Source organism: Cottoperca gobio, chromosome 5, assembly GCF_900634415.1.
Source record: "Cottoperca gobio chromosome 5, fCotGob3.1, whole genome shotgun sequence".
Taxonomy (NCBI): domain Eukaryota; kingdom Metazoa; phylum Chordata; class Actinopteri; order Perciformes; family Bovichtidae; genus Cottoperca; species Cottoperca gobio.
In genome coordinates this window covers 12,931,123-12,959,003 of record NC_041359.1, presented here as the reverse complement: position 1 = coordinate 12,959,003, position 27,881 = coordinate 12,931,123, and the positions used below count along the sequence as shown (strand labels likewise).

At 40.7% G+C, this 27,881-nt stretch overlaps 2 protein-coding genes across 4 annotated transcripts in view; one reads left to right on the top strand and one right to left on the bottom strand.

The window, feature by feature from the left end:
• poc1a (POC1 centriolar protein A) overlaps positions 1-27,604 on the bottom strand; it is a 38,318-nt gene extending 10,714 nt beyond the window's left edge. The window contains exons 1-10 of one of the 3 annotated variants that reach the window (XM_029432522.1): positions 27,397-27,604; positions 22,767-22,851; positions 22,423-22,594; positions 22,029-22,208; positions 21,528-21,635; positions 21,129-21,244; positions 19,286-19,419; positions 15,557-15,625; positions 14,724-14,873; positions 631-897 (exon numbers count right to left, since the gene is read on the bottom strand). In XM_029432522.1, the coding sequence (XP_029288382.1) occupies positions 631-897; positions 14,724-14,873; positions 15,557-15,625; positions 19,286-19,419; positions 21,129-21,244; positions 21,528-21,635; positions 22,029-22,208; positions 22,423-22,594; positions 22,767-22,851; positions 27,397-27,417 (1,302 nt within the window). In that variant the 5' untranslated portion in view covers positions 27,418-27,604. Of the gene's footprint in view, positions 1-630; positions 898-14,723; positions 14,874-15,556; positions 15,626-19,285; positions 19,420-21,128; positions 21,245-21,527; positions 21,636-22,028; positions 22,209-22,422; positions 22,595-22,766; positions 22,852-24,295; positions 24,315-27,396 lie in introns of those variants that run through there. The other 2 variants (XM_029432523.1, XM_029432524.1) reach the window with 2 other exon arrangements.
• On the top strand, positions 24,381-25,607 carry b9d2 (B9 domain containing 2). The gene has a single exon (XM_029432525.1). It carries the CDS (start codon positions 24,917-24,919, stop codon positions 25,442-25,444), a length of 528 nt encoding a protein of 175 aa, XP_029288385.1. The 5' UTR covers positions 24,381-24,916; the 3' UTR covers positions 25,445-25,607.
• Positions 27,605-27,881: the final 277 nt, after the last annotated feature.

The window sequence follows — 27,881 nt, the reverse complement described above, 5'->3', positions numbered from 1 at the left end:
TAATGATTGGCAATAACCATGGCAACCAATGGGCATCATTACACTTATTATTATTGTTATTGTTATTCTTGTCCCATGAAATTACTGCAAGTAATGAATGAATGAATGTGCAAAAGGTTTTTCTCAGTTACCAGCTGGCTGCCACTGTATATGTGTGTATATGTTTATGTATGCATGTTAAAAGGTCAGCTCAACCATATTAAGTGCAGATATTGACATTTTTGTCACAAAAGGGTGAATGGAATTTCAATTGTGGTGCATACGCCATCAAAATGACACTAGAAAAACGTAACAGTAACGTAGCTGTTGTCCCAGGTAGATCACAGTGGACATTATCAGTGTTTCTGGTTGCCAATGAAATACTGAAATGTAACTATGAATGTAAGGAATGAAATCTACCACAGACACATGCACCTGTATAAAGTCAATGTGCCAGTCTAATGCAGTACCAACCAGCACGGAGGGGGTTGTTCTTTTTTAATATTTTTCGTGTCTGAGTTGCTGAAACCATCTCTGACCTGCAGCTTCAAAAGTAAAGGGAGCTTTTGTTCTGAACAGTGTGAGTGGGTGGCACAACCAAAGCACAGTGCATGCTGTTTGTCAAGAGCGATGAACACATCTTCTGCTTACCTGAGTGAGAATATCCAGTTGACCTATGATGTGTTCCAGGGTGCTGGCTATACCAGGGGGGACTCCTCCATCTGAGGCCTGGGACTCTGCTTGAACCTGGGGTAAATGCTGGGGTAAACCCTGGGTCTGCGTCTGGTGGGTGGAGGAAGAACTGGTGCTGAGGTGTCTGTTGGTGTGGGAACGAGTTGCTCTGCTGTGGCTACCACTGCGACTGCCGCTCTTTGTGTTTGAGTCCTGTCCGTTAAAATGTTCTGATTGTTCGGAAGCCTAAAACAGAGAGGAAGGAGGGTGAAGAGTTGTTAGAAACTCAGGTGTTCTCTGATGCGCTTTACATAACATACTCAGGGCTCGATATACTGGTATTGACTATAACTGTAATATTTTAAAAATCAAATATTGATACCATCTTAATAATACATTTATGATATAATCGTGTCAATGCTCCAGCGCCTCTGTAATCATTTCTGTTTCTTTCCGTCCTCACTTTGTCTCCCACACACACACGAGTGCAAGTCATTTGCCAAAAAAGAGATGAAACGCACAGTAAACAAAGTAAAAGATGAATTTGTCCGATAGCATTATTTAATTGTATTTATTTAAAAAAGAACAATCTTTTATTATTATTATTAAAGATATCACAATAATATTGTTATTGTGAATTCATTTGACCACGATAATCGTTTAGTTACATTTTAATATTATGACAGCCCTGAACATAAAAGGGCTCAACAATAAGGATTGCCTGGATAAACTCAAATCTAGCAACCCAAATTAAAAAATTATTAAACGCATTGTTTTTTCCGTAGCTGATGAAGGAAGTAGCTAAGGAGTGAGCCATCTCGCTTCCTTCTCATCTTTGTTGAGAGTTGCACATGCGCAGTATTAGTAAAATGCCGATGGGTAATGAAAAAGTGTATGAGCTGAAGAGCAAGTAATCTTTCCAATAATCTTGGAAACAGGAGTTTAGTTAGAAGATGTGGTTGAAACTCCAGATTATTTTACCTAAATTAAGATTAAACATGACAATTAACTTTAGTTTTTGTTATTATTTGATAACCGCTAATAAATAACACAATTGTTTTGGGGGCAAGTGACTTTGGGCAAGTAGAGTTCTGTTAACGTTGAAAACCTGCTTTATAGTGTAGAGCATATTGTAGAGATACTGAAATATGCGCTACTCTCTGGGTGCTCTCCGTGAGTGTACCATCAAAAAGAAAAAAGGCTGAAACGATGAAACAGTAATTTGTTTATTTCCTCTTTAAAACTTTTTTGGTTCCTAATAACTTTACTGAAAATAAAATGATGGTTCTGGTCTTTTTCAAAAAGACAAATACTGAATTAGATCGATGAATCACAAACAGACTTTCTGAACAGTCATCAAATCTGTAATAGAATTAGTTCTATGTAGCAAACATAGTAAGACTTATTCAGCCCATAATATATATATATATATATATATATTTGTAAAGAGTTAAATATTTTTTTGTTCAGATCTGCGTCAGACTATTTTTATGGTGTCGACATCACAAACATTTCTGAATACAATGTTTATCTTGCAGTGATCACCAAGTCTTGCCTCGTACGACTGTGTTCAAATGTATTATTCAAAGTAATAATAAATGACAATTCATTTTTCATCTTTTTTTCTTCCATCAACTAATTGATTAATTGACTTTCCGCACCATAATGAATCTTCACACAAAAAAGTGTGTGTGTGTGTCTGTGTCTGTGTGTGTGTGTGTGTGTGTGTGTGTGTGTGTGTGTGCATCTGTTCCAAGACAACATCTCAGCTCGTTGAGGGAGACAACAACTGTTTTACTCATCGTCACAAGGGGAAATCAGTTCACGCTCAGCTAAGCATGTTCGAGTGTCAAACTGTTTCCTAAATGAAGCCAGATGAGCGGAGCTGTCAGTTGTCACCTCTACACATCTGCCACAGACAGGGGTTAAACACAGTGACACACATTTAAATGGGCAGTGATTCCCTGCAGTCATGTACATGAGGCTATGAGATGTTCCTTGATGGGATTAAAAATAAAAAATAAATCTGTTACTGTGTCTGTTCTGAGAAAGTAAAACAAGTGTCAGAGAGACATTTCACTAAATGTGACGGTCCTCGACTGAAGCCGCATTAATATGATTAATAAATAATAGAAAGCCATTAGATATTGCATAAAAGACAAGCGGTTAGTTGTGGGAAAGCGAACTCTGCAAGAAACTGTGAGATGTGAAACTGAGATCACATGGCCAGAATCAATTGCAACTGCTGAGGAAGAAAATATCATGAACTCAATGGCCTTCAGCATTTTGCCACCAACTTGATTGTTCAGCAACGGACAAGTTATTTCTAAAAGGAGGAAAGAAAAAGTTCAATCACGTTTAAAAAAGAATTAAAAAAATCTAAATCGAGCACATTTGTGTTTGTGATCATTAATAGTAAAGTAATATAACTGGATCATCGTTTCAGAAAAACGATGCAGACGATGGATTAGACATCCTGAACTCAATCAGTAGGGTCGATGGATATTCCTTCCCTGCCACTGTACACGGTAATAACTTCAGGTCTGAACTATGACGATGTTCACGTTATATGCTCCCACATAACGACCTGGATGTTATATCAGTAAAACAGGCTGATACAACCACACACCAGTTGTGTCTTTTTATCTTATCGGGCTGTACTTTCGTTTGTCCCATCCTCCTGAACGCTATATCTCAGAAATGCCTCGAGGGAATTTCTTCAGATTAGGCACAAACTTGGACTCAAGGAAGGACTGAATACAATTTGGAGGTCAAAGGTGACCTCACGAAAATTAAAACATCATTGAAGGGTGTTTGGTGTAGGTTCCTCCTCCTATCCTGAGCATTTTTGAACCAATGTTGAAAAAATCCTAAAAAGGTGTTTGAGATTCCAGTTTGTCAATCCTCAAAGCACCTTTCTAAAAGCAGACATTTTGAGTTTTCAAAGCACAGGTCTAACTAATAACATTAAGGATGTCTCTGTAGATGTCCCAGCATGCATAATACCAGAGCTCTGGCACTGGTGCAAGTACATAGTTGTAGTACATTAAATGTAGCATTCGACCACAAGACAGTAATTCTAGGAGGAGTCACTGGCATACCGATGAATGCAGGACACATTTGGGTAAAGCTGAGGAGGATGTGACAGAGAACAGGGGACAGTGCAGATACGTGGTATCACTCCAACCCCAAGTATTTGGTTTTCAAAGGAAACAAATCATTTTCAAGATGCTAAACATAAATATTGAATTACCGCACAGTGGTGCTGATATTTTACTTTATAATGAAGTTATCATCAGATTAGATTTCCTTATTTTTGTCTTCTAGGATGCAGAGACAGAGAGAGAGAGAGAGAGAGACAGAGACAGAGAGAGAGAGAGAGAGAGAGAGAGAGAGAGAGAGAGAGAGAGAGAGAGAGAGAGAGACAGAGAGAGAGAGAGACACACAGAGAGAGACAGAGAGAGAAAGAGAGAGAGACATAGAGAGAGACAGAGAGACAGAGAGAGAGAGACAGAGAGACCACATAGAGAGAGACAGAGAGACAGAGAGAGAGAGAGAGAGACAGAGAGAGAGACAGAGAGAGAGAGAGCGACAGAGAGAGATAGAGCGACAGAGAGAGAGAGACAGAGAGAGAGAGAGAGACAGAGACAGCGACAGAGACATAGAGAGAGAGACAGAGACATAGAGAGAGAGACAGAGACAGAGAGAGAGAGAGAGAGAGAGAGAGAGAGACATAGAGAGAGAGACAGAGACAGAGAGAGAGAGACAGAGAGAGAGACAGAGAGAGAGAGAGAGAGAGAGAGAGACAGAGAGACAGAGAGACAGAGACATAGAGAGAGAGACAGAGACATAGAGAGAGAGAGAGAGAGAGAGAGACAGAGACATAGAGAGAGAGACAGAGACAGAGAGAGAGACAGAGAGAGACAGAGAGAGAGAGAGAGAGAGAGAGAGAGAGAGAGAGAGAGAGACAGAGAGACATAGAGAGAGAGACAGAGACATAGAGAGAGAGACAGAGACATAGAGAGAGAGAGAGAACAATAGAGCAGTTCTGCTGAGCCTTATGTTCAATTCTAGTCTCAGTTTATGAAAATATTTACTATGAATAAAAATATAGATTCAATGATTTGTGTTTTTTTTAGTCCTCAGTATTTTCTGCTGCATACCTCAACAAATGAGATCTCACACACACACACACACACACACACACACACACAGAGTCAGAGGCTACCATACAAGATGCACATCAGCTCGTCAGTAGTGATAACCATTCACACACACACTCACACACCGTTGGCCATCGGAAGCAATTTGGGGTTCAGTATCTTGCCCATTGACACTTCGACATGCTGACTGCAGGGGCTGGGGATCGAACCACCGACCTTCCGACCGATGGACGACCACTTCAGGTTAGTCATAAAAAGCAAACTTTTCTAGTTGTCATTTACAATAAAACCTATAAAATGGTCTTTACAGTGTACCCTTAATTTATCTAATTACATTCCATCCTTTGTAATGTGACAAGTGTACATAGAGATGTTGATGGTAAAACAATATATTGTTCTGCAAACTCATCACGTCCTGTCCAACCGTAGCCTTACGTCAGGGGTCGGGAACCTATGGCTCTTTCGATAACGCAATATGGCTCGCAGACAATTTTGAGCTGACATTTAACATGATTAACAGGTAATAAATAATTATATTGTGTCATTTTAAAGTAAAACATTTATCAGCGGATTTGTTTTTAGTTCTCCCCTCTCCTTTCCTCCGCTCCGTCTCTGACTGTAGGTGAAGGTGTGTTCACCCGCGTGTGCGTAGGGGGCGGAGCCCCGCCCGTCGCGAAACAGAGCAGAGGAGAAACTGCACAAAGCAAGCAGTAGATCGGGGGTGTCAAACTCAATCACAGAGAGGGCCAACATTAAAAACTGGGACTACGTCGAGGGCCAAACACGGTCCACATTTATTGAACAGGATACACATATTGGATAAAGTGCAAAAAGATATGGAACATATTTAAGTCAACTGCAAACGGATTGCTGAGCAGTTCAATTTAAATATCTGAGCTGCAAATGCGCTCAGTTTATCAGCAGAATGCTGTCGGGAACACAGCGGTGGAGATGGTTTGTCAGTGTTTGGAAACACGTAGTGACTAAAGTTTCCTTGCTGCATCAGAGTCTCCCACAGAAAGCTCGGCTTGGAACGCTCTCACTGCATCACACATGTCCGTGATCACACGGCCCTGAAGCTGCAGGTTTAACAGTGAGATGCTTCGTTATGTCACACAAACAGGTCAACTCGCATCGCCACTTTCGTCCCAGAGATCTGTGGTGTGTTTCCCTTTGCTTTCCAAAAACTTTCATTCCATTCACATATTTAGATACTTCCTCGAATGGTTGTGCCATGCATTGATTTAATTACCAAAACCGACGGGCCAGTTATGACAGACATATGATATTTTCTCGCTGGTCGGATATAATTGCCTTGAGTTTGACACCCGTGCAGTAAACACTGAAACGTGCACATACATTAGATAAATAACGTAAGCATTTAGTTTATTTAATAAAAGAGCACGTGTTCAATGAAACACTGATACCGCTATTAGTACTCTGAGAAGTGTTATTCTTAAAAAATGCACGCATAAAGTTGCATTCAAATCTATTAAATATATGGCTCTCAAGGAAATACATAAAAAAATATTTGGCTTTTATGGCTCTCCCAGCTAGAAAGGTTCCCGACCCCTGCCTTACGTGAAGCCAGGGAAAACCCTTATACGCACAAGTGCACACACACGTGTGCGTGCATACACAGCACACACAGCACACACAGTAACCGCCCTCCTAATGAATCACCTGGAGTGGAAAAACCAACAGTGGAAAATTTCCTGAGGCCCAAATTAAACTCTTAGTCTGACACAGCGAGCCATCAATACACCCTGCAAGCGGTATACACAACCATTCATCACTCTACACACATGTACACACATGTACACACACACACACACACACATTCACACACAGAGTAGGTTTCCCACCGTACATTTTCTGAGAATGGAGCAGAAAAGTGAAGAGAGGTGAATTAAAAAAAAAGGTTTTAATTTAAACAAATGAAGGTTTGGAGTTGGAGCAAGTAGCACCAGTTCTTCAAGATCTGGGCAGTGGCCACATAGGCTCACTGAAATTAATCAGCCAATCATATAAATCATAAATACTAATACAGGCATGTACCGAAAATATGAACATTTTAATCGCAATTGTAGTATCAGTCAGGAAAATCACAAGTAAATGTTTTTCTTGAATCATTCAGCTGCATGTTTGCTTATTAAAAACTGTCGGGTTGTACTGAAAGCAGAGTCAGCACTTTAGGTTGATGCATCAAAATATGTCAGAAAGGTGCAGTGAGCTGACACGGGGGGGCTTCTCCCCTTTTAAACTCTATGGTAGCATCACTGAAGACATTTGAATGTAATGTCACTTATCCACCGTAAGAAGATAAATACTGTAAGTAACAACAATATGGACCCAGGCGTACAATGTTTGTTGACACCAGCTGTCCCCATTTAACATGCCTAGGAGTTTGAGGATAATGTCTGTGTTTACTTTAAAATTCATGCCAATCATCCAGACCCGCCCTTTCCTTTATATTACTCGTAGCACAGCTGGTGATAATAGACCTTGTTGTTCTGCTACAGAAGAAGCCGTATTCTGACGTACATCATTGTACAGTGTGGAAACACGTAAACATCTTGCAAGCAAGGCCAATGCTAGCCTTCTGAGGCTTAATCACAATTATAAATTAAATGAAAAAATAAACAATATCTCTCTCTTTAGGTTAGATTGAAGTGTGTCAGAGTATAACCGTAGGATGGAGACAAATCTGCTGACATCTCGATTAATCACAATGGAGCAAACATTTTATAACACTTATTTATGTGTTATATGTATTTATGTATGTATCAGTTTTTGCAGAATGACGCCTGTGATGTGACTTCTGGCCTCGGTCAAGCTGACGGAATCGACAGGGGAAGGAGTTTCATACCGAACCTTTTTATTAATGCTACTTAGTCAACTTCTCACTCTCACTTTCTTTCTGACTGCTTCCCCAGATCTTTTTATACAACCCCTTTCTCTCCTTGCTATTGTCCCTATTGCTTTTGTCTGCCTCTTTCATTCATATTCTCTCCCTCTGTCTTTAGAGTAACAAAGATGAACAGGTGTCTGTTAATGGCGCTAATGTTAATCCGCTTCACATCGCAGTCTTTTCTCGTCTCCGGTGCGCTCATCTTGTCTGGCTCGCTCACGTGCCCTCCCTGTTTTTCCCGCGTTCTACCTTTCTCTCTCCCTCTCGCTAATGTTCTCTCGCTCCACTAGACCATTAGGCTCTCTTTAACTCCATTGCTATCTCGTCTTCAACACTCCCTCGTCACACTCCCTGTCTTTCCCTCTATCCCCTGCTGTCGGATGCTTTCAACTCCCGCTGTCAGAACAATATCACCTGCATTTCCATACCAGCACCTAATGATGAGCACACAACGACAAACTGTATCAGAAGCTGCAGTCTTCAGTGCAGTGGTCTGAGGTTTTAAATGTATATCCCATTGGATTGTTTCACTGCTTTTTTATTCTTTTTAATTAGGGAAAGTGCCAGTAAAGTTTAGTCTGCTATAGCACAGATACAGCAGCCTATTGGCTCCTGTAAATGAATGAAATAATGGTGAAGGAGATAGAAGTTCATACAGCTACTGCAGTCTCAGAACCCCCTCCCCGCGCTCAAATCCACATCCTAGAGCTGAGCCGAGCTGCGTGTGCGTGTGTGTGTGTGTGTGTGTGCACGTGTTGCGCTGTGAAGCCTGCTGCGAATGTGCTGCTCGTCTGTCTGCACACGTGAGTGGGGGAAAGACCCAGATGTGAAGCTAGAGACAGGAAAGGGAGAACGGGTGAATGGAGGGATTAGGGCGGATGTGATCAGAGAGAGCTGATCTGCCTGTCAGCAATGGTTGGCACTCACGCACACGCACACACACACACACACACACCGATGCATCTATTCTCACACCCCAAAACAGCGGTAAATAACAATTTGCTCGGCTGTGTTAAACACAGAGACAGCCTGACTGAACCACATGCACTCTCAATGTTTAAATAGAGAGACCTGGTTTTAAAGCGGACTTATTGTGTTTAACAAACATGTTCCTAGTGTAGCGGCCATCACTGGAAAATCATCATGGAGCTTCACACCAAAGTTCATTAATGGATCAGCATATCAAATTAGCTTTTTATGAAATCCCTGTGGATTTGATTGTGAGAGGGCAGCAGCCATGGGTGGCCTTTGCTTCTGTATGAATAAACACAGCATTACTGTCTCATTAGTCAATTTCTTTCTGGTGAAGTGAATTTCAGCCAAAGGCGGTTGTGTGTAATACTGGATGTTCGGCATAGCAAGGACGGATGGTTTTAACACCTAGGTCACAGGCGATTTAAACACCGACTCGACGGCTGTAGTCCTGCCCGCTCTCCAAGCCAGCCTCTGTACCAAGAGCCTCAGCCGACAATTAACTCCTAGAGATTCTTTGACTTGTCTTTAAAAGCTTAAGCTGTGGTTTTCTCTAAATATTATAAGGTTAATGGGTACCTACCACTATAGTGGCTGAAACAACATTTTTTATTAATGATAAAACTGATAAAAAAAACATGATATATTTAATCAGTTCCTTTCCTCTTCCTGTTTTTGTGCCCAGCATTTTGAGGAGTGTTAATAAAAGTTCTTACAATCAAGTGAACATACGTTACCGGGATTAATGTGACTTTGGTGGGGCTGGTCGCACACAGCTGTGCCTTACATGTAGCCTCAACACTGTTATTTGACCCATAATAGTCATTCAAAATACCCCTCAGGTATTACTGCCATAAACACTTCATTGGGTACAGTACAATATTAGCTATTTTGGTTGCTACTTCCAAGGAAGCCTGCACTTTATTTGCTTAGTGGTTTACTTAATGTTTGTCATAAGAGTCATGAATAACATGTTATACATTTAGGCAGTGTGTATTTTCCATGGTATATGGGGTTTTAGACATACATCTGTCAATTTCTAATTATAGATTCCAACTGTTGCATATAAAGTGTAATTTTGAGTGTTAACAGGGAGATAATATTCACATTTTGTGCTTCTCTTTAATTATTTTGCAGTCTGGCTTTTGGACGTATGAGCTGCAGTCGTGTTCCTCAACTCCTTTCATGGCTGCTTTCAGAAAGAACATCCCGTTTACTTTATTCTGCCTCTGAAAATAAGTACATTTACAACTGAGCATTAGATCCACTTCTCTCCCACAGAGTACCTCTCTCTGTTTTATACTCTTATTTTAAACTCTCAAATCCTTTGAATACTCTTTCCAACAGAGAAGGAAAGGAACACATTTAGGTGAGCCGGTGAAATATTTTCTCCTCTCTGCTTCCCCTCAGGCAACACGTGGTCTGAGACTTGTGGCAGTTTATGAGAAATGAAAGGGCCTGTATTAATAATAAATTATGAATGGATAAATAATATATTAAAGGGAAAATCCAGGAAGCTGGCACTTCCAGGTGCAGCTACTACCATTAGTTTAACTATAACAACTGGCAGGTGACAACTCATAAAAGAGGATGAAAGAAATGTCGTTGCCTAGTTAATTAATTTCTTTCCTACACTATGCATTCATGTGTCTTTTCTTTATCTACTCATTCATTGAAATGCTCCGAGTGCACTTTGCGTCTCGGAGAAAGATCAGCGACAGGTACATTGTATTCCGTATGAAAAGCACAAGCGGAGAAAGATAGCGTTATTTATCTTTCTAATCGCTTTTACATTTCATTTGTTTCACAAAAATACATTTTTGTTGATCTAAGTACTAAAACATTCCCATTGAGTAGGTAGCTCTATATCTTTTTCATTTGAAAGAAGTTTTATTAAAGGTTGTTTGTATTTGTATATTTCGGTGTATCCTTAATAGGCATGAATGTGACCAATCTTCATATAGCTATTCTAATTGAAATATTTACATGTCTATCAAGATTATGCAATTATTAAATGCAAGTGACTGTGCATATGCATATTACTGCATATGTTATCAATGCATGTTTTTCTTTAGAAGATATGACCATTTGTGAAGCACCACAATGTGACGAAGCTTCAGACCAAATAAAGGGTTCAGTGGGGTTTTACACGAACAGTAATTCTCAGAAGAAGAAAATATGTTTCAAGAATTGCACTAATAATCTCTCTCCCCATGATCCAACTGTCCATTTTCTAATCATCCTTTGAGGCAGCTGTCAGGTGGAAGAGCTATTAAAATCAATTTAAAATCCTGTATCACAGCAGCGAGCGAGAAAGGCACAGAGAAGAAGAAAGAGAGCCCCCAATGTTCCAGCGGTATTGTAAAAAGGACATTAAAAGCTATGCACAAGTCAATGTGAGGGAGATGTCATAAATAACCACGCTAATGGTACGTATCCACAGGGGCTTTTTTGGAAGCGTGGGGTTGCAAGGCGGATGCTTGACAGGCAAACGCTTTTACTCGTGGGCAGTCTGCTTCCGGATTTCAAAACCGGACCAACATCGTGGCTCGTTTGGAAACATCTCCCGAAGATAGTTGACTAAAATGTGTTTCTGAAAACATGAGGCAAGAAATAAGACATGCAGTCCCTAAATCTGTTGTGGTTAATACGTTTTTCTGTAGTTTCCAGAGCCGACGGGTCGCGGTGGACGGCCTTGATTTGCTTAAAGTAGCCTAGACCTACTGCGCTGCTACCAGAATGCATTGCACGGCTGCTTATATAGTGTGGACACGTACCTTAAGGCCCCGTTCACCCCAAAAAGCGACACTAGAAACGTGTCGACAGCAAAACAATTGTTTTCCTATTGTGCGGCACGCCTGGCCTGCGTCACATTTTACAAATGTTTTTTTATGTGCAAAAAAAGTTTAAGTATTCTTAACTTTTCAGCACAAGGTGCAGAGTCACACCACTCATTAATGTCACTCTTGGCCAAGTTTGATGTTGTTTTGCAACAGCAAAAGCTCAACGTCTGCTTGAATCCATCCCCCCCCCCCCCCCATTAATCACATCTGATCGCCCAGCTGCGCAAGCAGCCCTGCTCCACAGGCGCACAACGCTGTTTTTGCCAAAGCATTTTTGAAGTAGACACGCCTGTAGCAACGCGTCTCGTGTGATTAACACTGGGCCTCAGAGAAACATCTGACATCAACATCTTGTTGGAGTGGCTGACGGAATATATTTTGGATTGTTTTGAATCTTTTGTAATTAAGTTTAAATGTAATAACATATTGACCTGAGAATAACAGTACATTATAAGAAATATAACTGTTCTTTACCATTATCAGTATTTTATCCATATCAATTCTGTCTAAGTATTCTATGCTTTACGTACTATGGTCTTTAACATTTGCTAATTAATCATACGTTTTGTCTTTCAAAGCTGTTAACAAGCACAAACTGTCAAAGTAATTCATTTTCTGGTTAATATCACACCATGTCTATTTTGATCACCTGTTACATTATTTATTTATTATGAGTCTTGTGCTATTCTGGATTTCCAATAAAGTGTAAAGGCAAGGCAGCATCACTATGGTTCAATATTAACTTTCTAGCAGAGCGATCAATAAGAGAAAGCAAAGAAAGGGAGAGTGAGTGTGTGCGTGTGTGTGGATGTGTACGCGTGTGTGTGTCTGTATGAGAGCGAGACAGAGAGAGTGGGGACCTTGCTTGTGCCCTTGTTGATGTAAGTAACACTGTAGGTAGCAGTCAAAGGGGTTGAAATCCAAACCATTCCCTGAGGTTCCCCAGCCAGCCGGTGACACGCTGTCCCCTTTGTGTGTGTGTGTGTGTGTGTGTGTGTGTGTGTGTGTGTGTGTGTGTGTGTGTGTGTGTGTGTGTGTGTGTGTGATCTGATAAGGACTTTTAATGTTTAAACATTGCTAATAGCTACACTACTCTCTCACTTTCTGTTTGATTGTAATCATTTATATTTTGGTCAAAATCTTGTGGTTTGATCTTTTCCGTCACCTTCATGTTTTAAACTCTTTGGGCGAACACAGACACACAACTATTTTAAATCATTAAATACATTTTAAAATCATTATCATTTAGTTTCCAGCCTGTCTAATGTGTGGATTTGCTTTTCTCTGTCATCATCCATCCATCCATCGTCTATCGCTTATCCGGGGTCGGGTCGCGGGGGCAGCAGCTCCAGTAAGGAACCCCAATCTTCCCTTCTCCGGGCCACATCCTCCAGCTGATCATTGACCTTTGGCCTAGGGTGCTCTGGTACCACGTACACTTATGAGCTTATGTTCGAACATGGTGTTTGTTATGGCCATTCCATGAATAGCACAGAAGTCCAACAACAAACGACCGTTCGGGTTTAGATCAGGGAGGCCGTTCCTCCCAATCACGCCTCTCCAGGTGCCGTGGCATAAAAACATGCTGCTCGTGCAGAGTATGTATGACATTAAACCCTTTCCCTACCATGAGGATAAGGATCACCCTTATTAATTAAAACTATGTATCAGTACATCAACTTCCACTTTCTGTTTTTTTGAGTGTTAAGACAGATGAGTATATCTCTAACAACGCTGCTCCATAGATCTATAGCGATTCACTAAGAGACACTTCAACTAATTAGAGCACTTAAATGCAAAAGCAGGGCAGAAACTGCAAGTCTCATCATTTATATATGTGCTCCTAGTGTTTGTCTTTCTTGAGAATACATCAGAAGTTAACTCTTAAATCTAAAAACTCTAAAATGATCTTAGCATTCAGCCTAAAGATCACCCTGAAGTAAATCCATACTTAAAACTTAATTTGTGCTTCGATCACTAACTACACTTTCTTCTTGGACAGATTTACGCAGCAGTCAGAAAGGGTGTGGTAGAATCAGTGCCAGTAGTGACTCCTGCTGATGTTCTATTAAATTACCTTCATAAAAATGGAGGCGATGCTGCCACAAAATGAGCTTTAGTGTCTGGAAGGCTTCTATCTGAATATTTTTGTAGTATAACTGACTTTGGCATTTATTGACTCATAATACTGTCCAGGCCTTTTAGTTGTCAAATTAAATAAAAACAGTATGAATCAGGATAGTGCAGTCACGTGTTGGAAAATAGCATAAATAGGTTAGATGAGTATATTGGTCAAATGAGATTGTATAGGGTGAGAAAGAATAAACGTACTTCTTACTGCCGTTTCAATTTTGATAATTTTTCATCATCTACATTTCAAAACTCACCTGTAGTACATTAAAATACATATTTGTTTGAGGATCATAAGATTAATCATCAGAATCATGGTCAGAAAGATGGGGAAAAAAACTTCCTCCTTATTAAAGTGTAGATGCAAGAAAAAGAAGGTATTTCTTGCCCTGCATGTGAGATATGAACGTAGCTTTGGGCCACACTGCAGACTTCAAAGCAAAGATATGCAGGGAGGAAATGAGCCAGCCGCACTAGCAGCATGAAATACTGAGGGGCATCTGTGCACGTGCATGTCTTTCTTTATGTTGTATTTTCTCCACACATAAATGCAAATGTGTTAAATTCTTATGATAAAACATTTTTTTTACGATAACTTATCTTAAAAGTATATAAGAAACTGTAGGTTTGTAGCCGTTGTTTTCGGTGCACAGTTCATTTGAAACGTATTGTGCAGCGTTTCCCCCTATAATTGTGCTGACGTGTCCATCCTGGTGGATTAAGTTGTTAAGAGGCATACTAAATAACAGCATTCATTCTGTTTCTTCACTTTTAAAGTATACAATAAAGCAGAGAATGCCAAAATAAATAAATAATACAAATGTTACAATTAAAATGAAGCTTTCCAACATATCTGACACATAATGTAGAGACTTCCTGATGATGTATTAACCAAGGACCTTAGCATTGTGTGCAGGTAAGGGTTATGTGTTGTTACGGATATGTGCTGTGTCTGTGTCTGGGATCATTTACATAAAATGCTGGATCCTAATAGGACATCAGAGTAGATTTTCTGTCAGTTTGCTGTGGTTATCTTCCGCTGTCTGAACTTACCTGGCTGTGGAGCACAGAAGGATGCGAGTTAAAGGAGGGGTGGGCCGTGGAGCTGGCTGGTAGTGCCTGCAAGCTGGAAGAAGTTTTATGTTGCAGCCGGACACCATCGCTGCCTTCAGCACAGTCAAAGTTACTCTTCCACACCATTACCTGTAAGGTGAATATAAATGATTGCTTATTCCACAATAATACACTAAAGTCAAATGATCAATAGTTTAATATACAAAGAATGAAAAGGCTACATGAAGAAAGTTTCTCTTTCAGGTTGTTAAAGGGACAGTTGTTTTGAAGTGTGGTTGTATGAGGTACTTGTCCATAGTCAGTGTATAACCTACAGTAATTGGCGGTAGGTACACACCTAGTTTGGTGAAGCAGACAGGATTTACGGCACGGAAGCAAAGCAATGTACTGCTGTGGAAAAACGTCCCACTTCTGATCTGATTAAGTGTACGCTACATTTAGAATATTTTCACCACTTTACCTTGCCGTCAGACAGGCCTTCCCGATGAGGAACTGAAGCTGATATCTGGGCTCTCTTCAAAGCCAGACAACAACCGTGAAACTTCAGTTCCCAGTCGGAAAGGGCTGGTGACGGCAAGGTAAAGTGGGGAAAATATTCTAAATGTAGCAGATCACGTTAACAGATATTGATTTATTTTAGATGGGCCTTTCTTTTAGGTGGGTAAAATACATTTTGCTGATGTCCCCTTCCACAGCAGTACATTGCTGAGGGGCATCTACTGTATGTTAAACACTGACTATGGATAAGTACCTCATACAAATATTTATTATTTAAAAAAAAATAAGGATCAGTTAGAATAATAAGTAATCACCTGTTCATCAGAACCTCCAGAGGAAAAGTGCTCTCCGGTCCTGGAGAAGGCCACACAGGTCACTGGACCCTGGAGTGAGGGGAAAGAGAAACAGAGAGATAAGAATGGAGCTGATAATACAGTAAAATGATATCCCAACTTTAACTAAGAAAAGAGAGAATAATCAGCCAATTCATTCATTTTCACAACCAACATTACCTTAACTAGTATTAGCGGTTTGAATTTGCGGTTGTATGCCTCCGCCAACCAGTCAAGTAAGTTGCAGTTTACATCCATGTCTGTCCAAAAACGTCATCACTTCATCATTTATATATTTAGCATAATTAGCAAGAGTTCTTGAGTAATGGTCAAAGACGTGTTTGTGAGGTCACAGTGAAAATCTAATCAGTTCATGCTTGAGTCTAAGAAGAAGCTTGACTCAAATTAAAAGAAATTCCCTCGAGGCGTTCCTGACATCATAACATATCCCTTTCACGAGAAAACATAACGCCTCTTGCCATGGCTGTCGCTGGCACAGGGGCATAGAAATACACATAACAACAATGACGAGAAGAGAGCCGAACAGGATTGAGTGTTTTTTGTGTCTATCACTTAAAGCATTTAGGAAACAAATGTATGCTCAGAACACAAGCTACTGCGTGAGTGTGTGTTTATGTGTGTGGAGGGGGTGGTGGGCGTGTGAGGCTGTGGCAGAGCAATCAATAACAGAAAGTGGAGACTCAGGTGAGCCGAGGTCACACATGGTCAGAGCCAAAAAGGATCACCTGCAGGAGTCAGGACTTTGGCATTCAGTGTGTGTGTGTGTGTGTGTGTGTGTGTGTGTGTGTGTGTGTGTGTGTGTGTGTGAGCCTGGAGCACAGACAGAATCCAGCTTGAAAAACTCAGAAATCACACTCTCATATGTTTTCTTCTCTCTGCCACACAATGCAGAATGGGGTCAACGATAACAGCTTGAGCCCTTTGACTGTGTTCAAAGAGAGGGTGAAGGAGAGAACAAACAAGAGAGAGGAAAAGAAACTGCTGCTGGGATGAAAAAAGGAGCTTTGTGTCCTGCGGCTGGCAGTCAGACAGGTTGGTTTGGGTGAGGAATGGTTTCCCAGAAGCACCTGAGAGAAGCAGACAGTGTCACTATGGCAACGCGACGGCCTGACAGACAGCATGTTCCGTCTCTGCGCTGACTAATGCCTGCTGCCAGGCTAGCACTTGCCATGGCCAGACACACACACACACACACACACCCACACACACACAGAGTCTGACAGGGCAATGGACCTATCTGGCACACTTTATGTACTGATAAGTGAACAGGGGTTTCAGAAACCAGACAGCCCCCCCCCCCCCCCCAATGTGGTGCTCTCCATAAAGTTATGACTAACAAAAATGATGACAAGCTGTTATTTCTTTAAAATATCAATTTAAGAGCAGATATATTTCTTAGTCCTTGTTGCTATAAAACTTGTCATGATACAGTCTTATAATGCTTTTTGATCTAATAATAAAAATGCTAAGGTTACACGTCAGAATTGATATTTTGTATTGCAAGCCGGGCCTAATAAGTTGACTCCCCGCTGGGGCTAAGCATCAGGGAGTAAACAGAAAAAGGAGTTTGATTATGTTTTTTAAAACTAACATGTGTTATACAAGTAGCCTTTCTGGAATAACTCAGCGTGTAATAAGTTAGCAGTAACATTATAGCTGTGAACGTAGCAGTGCAGTGTGTGTGTACACTTTATTTGTTGGTAAACGAATGCTTCAACTGCTCAAGACCCAAGCCAAGTTGCTGTGTCTTGCTTTCTACCTGCTGAATAAAGTGAAAGGGGTTAGCCCCGAAGTTAGCGACAACTTCGACACAAGCTCACTAAGGTGGGCTGACAGCTAAGGTGGAGTAGCTATTCTCATTTTAGTGACAAGTCGCTACTCCAAGTTTTGCTCAGCAAAGCGTTTGGATCACACTGTGAAAGTCAGTTGTTAAGACGGTGGAGCAGAGAGACAAATTAACCTAAATTAGGCTGATTCTAACCAGCCAGGTAAGCAGGTAACCCCTGAGGCGAGGTAAACAACATGTTTGTCAGATCCAACAGAAAGAGCCCTCATGTGTTTTCATATCCAGTACATGCACATAGGTCTACATACATACATAGACAAGCAGACACACCTAAACCTACACACCCACACCGAACAGATGGGGGTCGCTCCCATTTTCAAGAAATGCGACTGGAGAGACAATTAACACCCCGAGCGCTCCCAGCACCAACAGATTGGCAAAGTCACCACTGAGCCAAAAAGAACAACAACAGAAACGGAGACAAAGTGCAGGAGATGACAAATTTGGACGTGTGAAGCGAGAAGGGAAAAAGTGCTTTCCTTTTATCTTGACAAAGAAAAGAGTCTTGGCAAGCGGATGAAGAGAAGCACGGGTGATACAGACAAGAGGCAGAAATGAGAGACAGGCAACGTGTACAGAGGGAAAGATAAACAGATGGACCACATGTGGTACTGGCAAGCCACTGATTCCCATAACTAGCCAGCAAGCCAGTCCATCAGCTGTTCAAACAAACAGATACAGTCAGTGAGCCGGCCGGCCGACAAGTCCGGCCAGTTATAATGTGAGTCCATGAGAGGTGGGAGCTAATAGAGAAGGAGGAAAATGAGGATGATAATGAGGGGCGGCAATGCTGAAACATTCCCCGAGTTTAAAGGTAGAATTTTTTACATTTCCGCATTAAAATGTCTAAAAACGACTAGACCCATGTTATGAATGTATTGAGTTGTGTACTAACATTATTTAAAATGTTCCCAACTATTTTAAAACCTAGAGAGAGGTTTTGTTTTAATTAAGGTAACGGTCCATGTCATTTGGTCGCCTGTAACAGCGTTGTATTCCCTTTGCACATGCGTGATTGTGATTGTCTGCGAGAAGCATAAATAGACATCTATCCAGTTTCAAGCCACATTTTTTACGATAGACTTTTTATATCATGGACGTTTTTAGCTGAGCAAACGTTCTTGGCAGCCGAGCAGCATCGGAGAAACACTGCTTTTTAACATTGAACTGCTTTATTCAGTGTTTTTACAAGTGTCCCTTTCGTTTGGAGATGAAGAGACCACTGCGGAAAATTCAAGTAAACCCAACCAGGAGACGCTGACTGCAATGACAGCAATGATGGTGAAGACCACAACTCCCATGATCCCACTACGTCATTATGCTATCTAACTCCGTCTTCTGTAATCGTTTTGATTAAGAGACCCCTAGTGGCAGTAAATTACATATTTTGCGTTAAGGTCGGAGAAAAGGGAAGGGATGGAAACAAGAGAGGTGAAGGAATAGAAGAAGAGGAGAGGATACAGAGGAACAGAGGCAGAGACACAGTTCTGTTTCCTTCCAACAACGCTGAGATGAGTCATTATGAGTGGGCTGCCCGCTCGCCTGGCAAGTACTAAAATACACCATATACAAAAAAGGCTCGCTCACACTCACATACTTGTCAGAATAAAACACGCACAAAGGAAATGTCAAACACACTCACACATAACTGTCCACACCAAACCCACACACACACACACATACCAGAGCAGACTACAGACATGACCTATCATGATCATGACTGGAAGTGCAGTTAGGCCTGTAGGATATACAGTATTTGTGTGTGTGTGTGTGTGTGTGTGTGTGTGTGTGTGTGTGTGTGTGTGTGTGTGTGTGTGTGTGTGTGTGTGTGTGTGTGTATCTACCTGGTGTCCGTGCAGGGTATACAGTAGCTTGCCCTCTACAAGGTCCAGTATCTTCATTGTGGAATCACTGGATGCGGTGATGAGGAAATTACCAGCGGGGTGGAAAGACAAGCTGTTCACCACACCACTGTGGACTGGAAAACACTCACAAACTTAATGAAAAGACTAGAACAAACTTTTTATTTTATTTTTTTACTGTCATTTAAATATGTGCAATTAAAGACAACACTTTAAAAATCACATTGTTGTTTATCAGGCTTAACTGTATTTTGTAAATGTAAGTGTTTTACCTTTTCTGCCTGTTAAATAACTTGGAATTATTAAACACTATGAATAAATCATGATGACAATAACTGACACAATTTAAAACTTTTAACTTTTGAGACATGAACAAAAGATGTCACGCTGTTGGTCAATGTTTATCCTGAAAGAAATCCATACATTGACACTCTCAGAATAATTATGCTTTCCGTTTTAGGGCAATAGGACTAATACCAATAGGATTTTATACCAGCACCTAAGGGGCAGTGTAAGACCTCAGTGTCTTGCTCAAGGACAGGCCAGATGCCTGCTAACATGGAGGCCTAGACCCCACTGAAGTGCACTGCTGCTGTACATCACAATGCCTCAATTGCTGTGTAACTTGAGAATGGCTTAACATCAGGTTTACATTAGCACATATCCTTACGTCAAGTATAGTAGCCTAAAGCAGCTAATCAAAACTTCCCTGGTCCTGAAATCAATCTATCATCTGGTGACTGGGTTCTCGACTGAGACAAATGGGAGGACAGCAAGACAATCGACGAGCAACATGGTCCCTCTGCTGGCTGTAAGATGCTATGACGTATATAAGATCTACTGACGCTTCTCGCTGCAACAAGACGATGAAAAGCTGCAGCCAAGTATACTGAGAGCAGGGGAGTTTATTTTTTGGGTATGGCTTAACTTCACGCAAGGATAATGAGAAATGTAAACACCCCAATAAAATCAAAGCCAGTTGAATTAACCATCCAACAGCAAGCATAAATGACTAAAGGAAAAAAGAAAACTAAACATACCAATTACCAATAACTCTGATGGGATTTTAACAGTAACCACACCACATTTTAACCACAATTTCCCGGTTTAGGCTGGCACAATTGGTGATTAACTAGAGTATGTAAAGTTAGAAAGGAAAGGAGAAGAAATGAGAGGAGAGGAAAGGCTTTTATCTTCATGCTCCATCTCCTCAGACAGATGTGATTATCCATTATTAGATCTCACAACTCAAATCCATTTAAGAGAGCTGATTAGAACAATCAGACCGAGAGGCAGACTGACAAAAAGACATCAACATCTGGCTTATTGAATATGCAGGGAATCTTGATTACAACTTTAATCGTAAGCTTTAAAGCTTAGTTTTATCTTGGTGTTATTTCAGTAAAGGGCTGTATTGTTCACTGTAGTTAAAGGTGAGGTTTTACTTTAGCTGTAGAGTCTGGGTGGGAGTGGAAGACGAGACTTCGACCGTTTGCCCTACAAGACCAAGACATTTTTCTCCTAAACACAAACACTGGGCTGTGGTTTTACTGTGTTGGGGATTCAGTATATTATATAAGCCTGTAAAGCACACCTGTGTTGTTTAAATATGAAACTTCTATTAATATAATAGCTATAGGGCATCAAGAGAGGCTAAACTGAGTGTCTTGACGCAAACATGTTGGAAATGCTTCCATAAATGTCTTTAGGGTTGACTTTGCATTAAAGCTAATACACATTGTGGTTTTAGCACTTGACCGTGATCTTCAAATGACATCATTATAAACCTAATACTTCCTTTATATGTTTGTTGAGGTGTCTTTACCTTGGTAGTGCTGTAGCATCTTATGGGATCTGATGTCCCACACCTTGACAGAGTTGTCAGTACTGGCTGCAGCGATACATGTTCCACTGGGATGGAAGTCCACGTGGTTTGCATAACTTGGGGGAAAAAAACATCACATTTAATTATTATAAGTTAAGGTACAAAGTTAAGAAAACTGACAAAAGGATAGATTATTCCAGTTCACTCACTGCAATTATTTCGACCACACACACACACACACACACACACACACACACACACACACACACACACACACACACACACACACACACACACACACACACACACACACACACACACACACACACACACACACACACACAACACACACACACCCTTTTTACCCATGCATCTTTTTTTCTGGTCTAATTTGCTCACCCAGCATGTTCATAGAAAGAATGTATGCACTCTCTACTATTCTTGTCCCACAGCTTGATAGTCTTATCATCACTGGACGACACAATCAAACGATCGTCTGGAGAAAACCTGTAAAAACATATATAGAAAATCAAAAACTGGCCATTATCTACATCTTCAGCCTCAATGTTCTCTAATGACATGTATTCATTCAAGTTGTAAAACTATTCAGAAATATCATGACTCAACAGACTGTTTCAAAGAAAACATTTTGTGTACACCGTCAATCAAACTTTTTATAATGAAAGAAAATCCAAATAGGCAGGGAAGACAGCTAAAAGAATCGGACATGAAAGTTGCAATCAGTGCATCTCTATCTATATGTGAATACAACAAACAATAGAATAAGTAGAGTTTGTGTGTGTGTGTGTGTGTGTGTGTGTGTGTGTGTGTGTGTGTGTGTGTGTGTGTGTGTGTGTGTGTGTGTGTGTGTGTGTGTGTGTGTGTGTGTGTGTGTCGTACTTAGCACAGCGGACCCAGTTTATGTGCTGGTTGAGAGAGAAGAGAAACTTTTGCCTGTGGACGGTCCACACTTTGATGGTCTTGTCGTCGGAGGCTGTGACCAGATTCTGTCCGTCACCAGAAAAGTTAACGCTGCGCACAGTGGCTGTGTGCGCCCTAAAAGCTGTTGACTCAGCCTTCCTGTGCACACACACAAACACCAAGACAACACTAAAGTTTAAAACAAACAAGTGAGTGTTCAGAAATGTACCTTCTTCTGTGTTGGCAGAACAGGACATTCAGTACAACTGTCCAGTTTTGCTTCTCTTACGAGTCAGCATCATTGTCCTTTGTGGAAGCTTTCTAATGAATAGAGATGTACTTAAAAACAAAAGGTGAAATACTTCAAACTCACATGCTGGGCACCCAAAGACGTACAGTCTTGTCTCTGGAGGCAGAGGCCACCAGGTGGCCAGAGGGAGAAAACTGAACTGAAGTGACAGCATCTTTGTGTCCATCAAAACGATACGCTCGCATTTGAGGTTTCATGTTCCAGATCATCACACAGGAGTCCATGGAGCCGGTGGCTGGAAGAGGAAAAGAGTGCAGGTGTGTGAACTGGACACATTGTGTATGAACGCAGAAAACATACTACACACAGAAAATAAAAGAGAAAGAAAACCGCAAAGAGATGCAGCAAATTATCTGGCCACAGTCAGACAAACACAAAAACACAGATTAGAAGTAAGTAGCAGTTACCAATCTGTTTCATGTTGCAGCTGAAGTCCACACTTGTAACATTGTCCCTGTGACCCTTGAAATGTCTCTCAAGAGTTGGATCAGGCTATATGGAGAACAGAGAGACAGATTGCAGCAGCCACATATTAAAGCTTGTGAGCACTTGTTTCAAAGTATTTCTCAATAACATTAAATAGTCATAACTAAATAAGCAACATTCAAAGTCCAAGAGTTAAGTCTATTCTGTTTTAAATACGACTTGGAGGCAAGTAAAGCAGGGTCATCTTATGGTTGGTATAATACTGACAGTTAAAACAATTAAGTCAAGCTACAAAAATGATGTAGAACTTCTATACCTTGATTAATGTACTGTACACAATGCTATATATGTTGTTGTACCTTTATTAATTGAACTGTATGTATTGCTATGTTGAACAGAGTACTCACACACAGAGAGTTTCAAACTCTGGCCCACTAAGTGAAGGGAGCTAGCCTTGTTTAGAATGTGACCAGATAAGGTATGCGTGAGAAAAGATGCCCATTCCGCTATCATAGCAGGTGTTGTGTTGAACTGTAGTAGCCCAGGGCATGAGAAGACCCTGAGAGTTCCTCGAACTGAGAAGATGTTGTGGTAAAACTGTAACATCCTGTGCCAGGTCCAGACACTGACCAGAAATCTACTGTCTAGCTCGTATGCATAAAGACCTTGACTGTTCAGCCTAAGTTCCAAAATGTAAACAGACACCAAAGACGGACACCAAAGATGAAACTGTGCCAAGAGGCGTGGACACGCCTACCGCACCAAAAAAGGCCACCATTGGATGGTGACCTACACCGACCAATAAGAAGAAGAAACATCCCTCTTATGCAAGAGATATAGGCTAAATGTTAGAGCTCATTCAGGGCCTAACTGAAACTGCAACACAGTTAACTACTTCGGTGGTCTGTGGAGCAGCGAAGCCGATCGGCCCTCATGAGTATAATTTGATGTTTTGCTGCACTTTTGATTTGAATAAATAACTTGATATTATAACCCAAAGATTCCTGGTCCATCTCTTTTCAGATTAAAACACGTAACAGTGTTGATAATAAAAAAAATAATGGCTGAATTCTATTTAACTGCAGTTTCAGGCTCCTGGTGTTCACTGTCACACTGCCATGACTTACAGGGATACATGAATATAACAGAGTTGTTGTTAATGGTATTAGTAATAGCAGTGCTTTTCAAACTATGACAAGTCAAAATGTCTTCTGTGATAAAAGCCAATCTGATTGTTCAAATCATCATTACTAAACCATATAAATTAGGATAACGTAAAACAAAACTTTCTTTATCCCAAAAGAAATAGTGGAAAAGTACAAATTGGGAAAGAATGCAAACATATAGTGCGAATAAAAACAAAATATAAACAGCTAAGATTATCAGTAAGATGCAAAGACTAAATGTAGCTTACACAATGCAAATGTAAACAGGTTAACAGTGATTACATTTCAAAACATACCGATTTTTCTTTTTTATTAGATTGTACATTTTCTTTTACAAAATATACCCGCTTGAGTTAGGAAGCACTTCAGCCGTGGGGTGGCGCTGTTTTATAGTATACTTGTTTCTCGACTCCAAACCCTGTTTAATTCAAGAGAAACAAACAAATTCACACTCGTGTTGAGGCTTGCAGTGAAGGTGAATTCAGTCATCATCCCTGGTTGATTGATTTTTTAAATGTTTTTATCTAATGCAGACATTATTTTATAAACGATGCCAAACAAGGAAACACGTCAACGCTTAAATATTCAAAACATGATTGCCCTCCGCGTAGCTTGTCAGGCAGACGTTTTCAAATGTGTGCCACCGCAAAAAGTCTCCACCAGTCATATTGGCTTTTTTTTGGGTATTGTGTTGAAAAACTACGATTAACTCAGCTATGCTTGGACTTTAAGTCTCTAAATGCTATTCAATAATGGCAGCTCTGTTTGCATTGTGACTAGAGGCGCTGCCTGAGAAACAATACTCAGGGTGAAATTCAGCATAATATCCCAGCAGGCTGAGTTACCAAGGAGACGAGGGCTGTGGTGCTAGTCTCTGCTAGCCGTTAAACTAGCCGTTAAACTCGGAGGGAGACTGGAGAGGACTCCCGGTGCTGCATGTTTTTGTGTACGGGGACCTTTGTAACATGGCAGAGCTGCACATTATAGGCCAGATCGTTGGGGCCGGTGGTTTCCCGCAGAACAGCTTATTTTGTAAATGGGGAGTTCACACGGGAGGAGCATGGCGTCTTCTCTCCGGGCTGAAAGAGGGTCAGACCCAGGTGGATATCCCCCAAACAGGAGACATGGCGTACTGGAGTCACCCGATTGATGTGCACTACGCGACTAAAGGACTCCAAGGCTGGCCGAAGCTTCACCTCCAAGTGTGGCACCAGGACTCTTTCGGGCGCTGCCAGTTGTATGGTTACGGATACTGCCATGTCCCCTCTAGCCCAGGACACCACCGGATAAACTGTGCGACCTGGAGGCCGCTCGGCTCCTGGCAAGAGCAGTTCGCGCAAATGTTTGTCGGCGGTGGACCCCAGCTCCGCAGCCCGGACCTTGTGTACAGCGGGGCGGACAGATACAGACTGCACACCGAAGCCATGGGTACTGTGGAGCTGGAGCTGGGCATCATCATGAGACACTTTGACAAATATGGCGTCGAGAGTTAACACGGTGAAATAAAAAAGGACTTAAGGAACTTGTGATGGATTTTATATTGTTCAGGCGGCAGTCTTACACGTTTTAAGTTTTGTACTTTTTAAAATAAATTGCGTTTGTTGTTTAGCTATATAAGTGAATGTGTAAATAAAGAAACTATCGTCTTAACGAAGATGGTTCCTTGTTGATATGTCATTATCAGACCACTATCGCCCAAAGTGAACTGAGGTTAGCGGGTGTACGTCTTAAAGGATGGAGAGAGTACGTTAACCAGACCATTCACAATTATATCATATTTATCTTCATCCTACATTATTACCTAGATATTTCCTAGTTTAGTGTAATATTAAAATCGTCTTGACCAAAAGAAAAACAAATCCTGATCCCTACAACACATTGCACAACCACTAACTAACATTAACTTTGTGTACAGTTTTCAAATAAAACTGACCTTGATTCATGAGAAAATCTCTTGCTTATGAGGCACCCAAAGTGGGTCAATTTTTACCTTGACACTCCTCAACACAGAAACAGGATGAACATAAACGAGTGAAGTTGTGGGCCAGCTATGAAGGTCCAAGCCAGGCATCAGGGTGCTATTAGAACAAAACTGCACAATAGTTTGATTGCTCCAAAACTTGACAAACTGATTCAAGCTGCTGAATGTATTCATCTAAATGGGCAACAGGATTTTAGATGGTTCTTAGTGCAATGTACGCTGGGAACTGAAGTTTACTTCTCCCCTAAAGCTTGGTATTCTGTCTTTCACTTCACTTTTTCAACATATAACTTGAATGACATTCATGTTTTGGTTGTTTGTCTGCTACAAAAGCAGAATTGGTACATGTTTAAGGGAAAATAATGTAACCTTGATATGACGCCTAAGCAATGTACATGAAAATATACAATAAAAACTCAGTAGCATTATTTACCATACACCCTTTGTTAATTTCATGACTACATGCAAGTGTGAATATGTAGATAGCAATGAAAGCATGACAGATACTAGTAATTCACTTTAACATTGTGTTACACAACAAAGTAATGGGAACAAAAGTATAGACTTTTCTTTCATGTCACAGTGGTAGACTTTACCTGTACAGACTTAACATAACGTACTGTAGAATATATTTCTTAAAATACACATCCATATTTGTGACATAACTTACTTTCCTTTATTTGTGATCCATTTCAACTACAGACATATCCATTACAGATCCCCCCTCTAACTCAAAACTCCAGTGGTGGAAAGTAACAAAGTATATTTACTCGATTGCTGTCTGTAATCAGTACAATTTTGAGGTACTTGTACCTCACTTGAGTATTTCCATTTTCTGCTACTGTATACTTTTACTCTACTACTATTCAGAGGGAAATATTGTACTTTTTACTTCACTACATTTATTTAATGCCTTTAGTTACTTGGATGATTACGAATAATACAAAATACAGTCAACAAATAAATGATGCATGCATCATACGACTTTATTGATCCCTTGGTGGAATTCACAAGCCACCCAGCAGTATATATAAAGTAATTAACATTATCGCCACCTTTACCAGCTGCAACATTAAAGTGATGTGCACAGTAATGTATCAATAATTATAATAAAATATTCATATTTCTGAAATTGGGCCTTTCTGCATTATGAGTACTTTTGGTATTTTAAGTATATTTGTATTCTTATACTTATGTGATATGTAATTGTACATAGGCCTAAGTACATCTTTGAATGCAGTTAGTGCACTTTTATTTCTACACTGTTACAGTGTACACTCCTGGACATTTCACCCAGGCCACACACAACAAGGGTAAAATGACCCCCGTGTATCATGATAAGCCTTGCCACGGATACAGCTATGGTAAATATGTTCAAAAGAGAAAGTCCCTCTAACATAAAGCAGCAGCGACTGTGAAGCTACGAACAAGAAACCAGCTTCAGCGTGCGCACAGCTAACGTACACTCACCGCTGCAGAAGTCATCTTTCCTGATACCGGAGACAAACAGCCGGTGAGAGACTGTTAAGAAGGCCGTTAACCGAAATGTAACTGAACTCCACTTATGTATTCCGGTAAATTGAGACAAACGAGAGTGTGCTGTCAGCTCACCGGTCGGCTAACGTTAGCTTACAACTATAGCTATGAGTCGGTCGTTGCTGACAACAACAAAATTCAGTTTACGCGCCGCGATTGAGCGTCCGGTCAGATTTCTTAAAGGGAAAGTGGTTCCTTTTAACTTTTACATTTATGTGTAAATAATTTACAAGTATGATGAAATAAAATGCGTTAGTTGGGAAATCAAGAGCAAATTATTGATATGATATTAATCCATCTAGATATTGAAGTGGAAACATTAATTGTAAAGTGTAGTGACGCCCCGTTACCGCCAGGTGTCAGCAGCGTGGCGCCGTTAGAAAGCTCTACCACGATGGATTTATTGTTTGTGT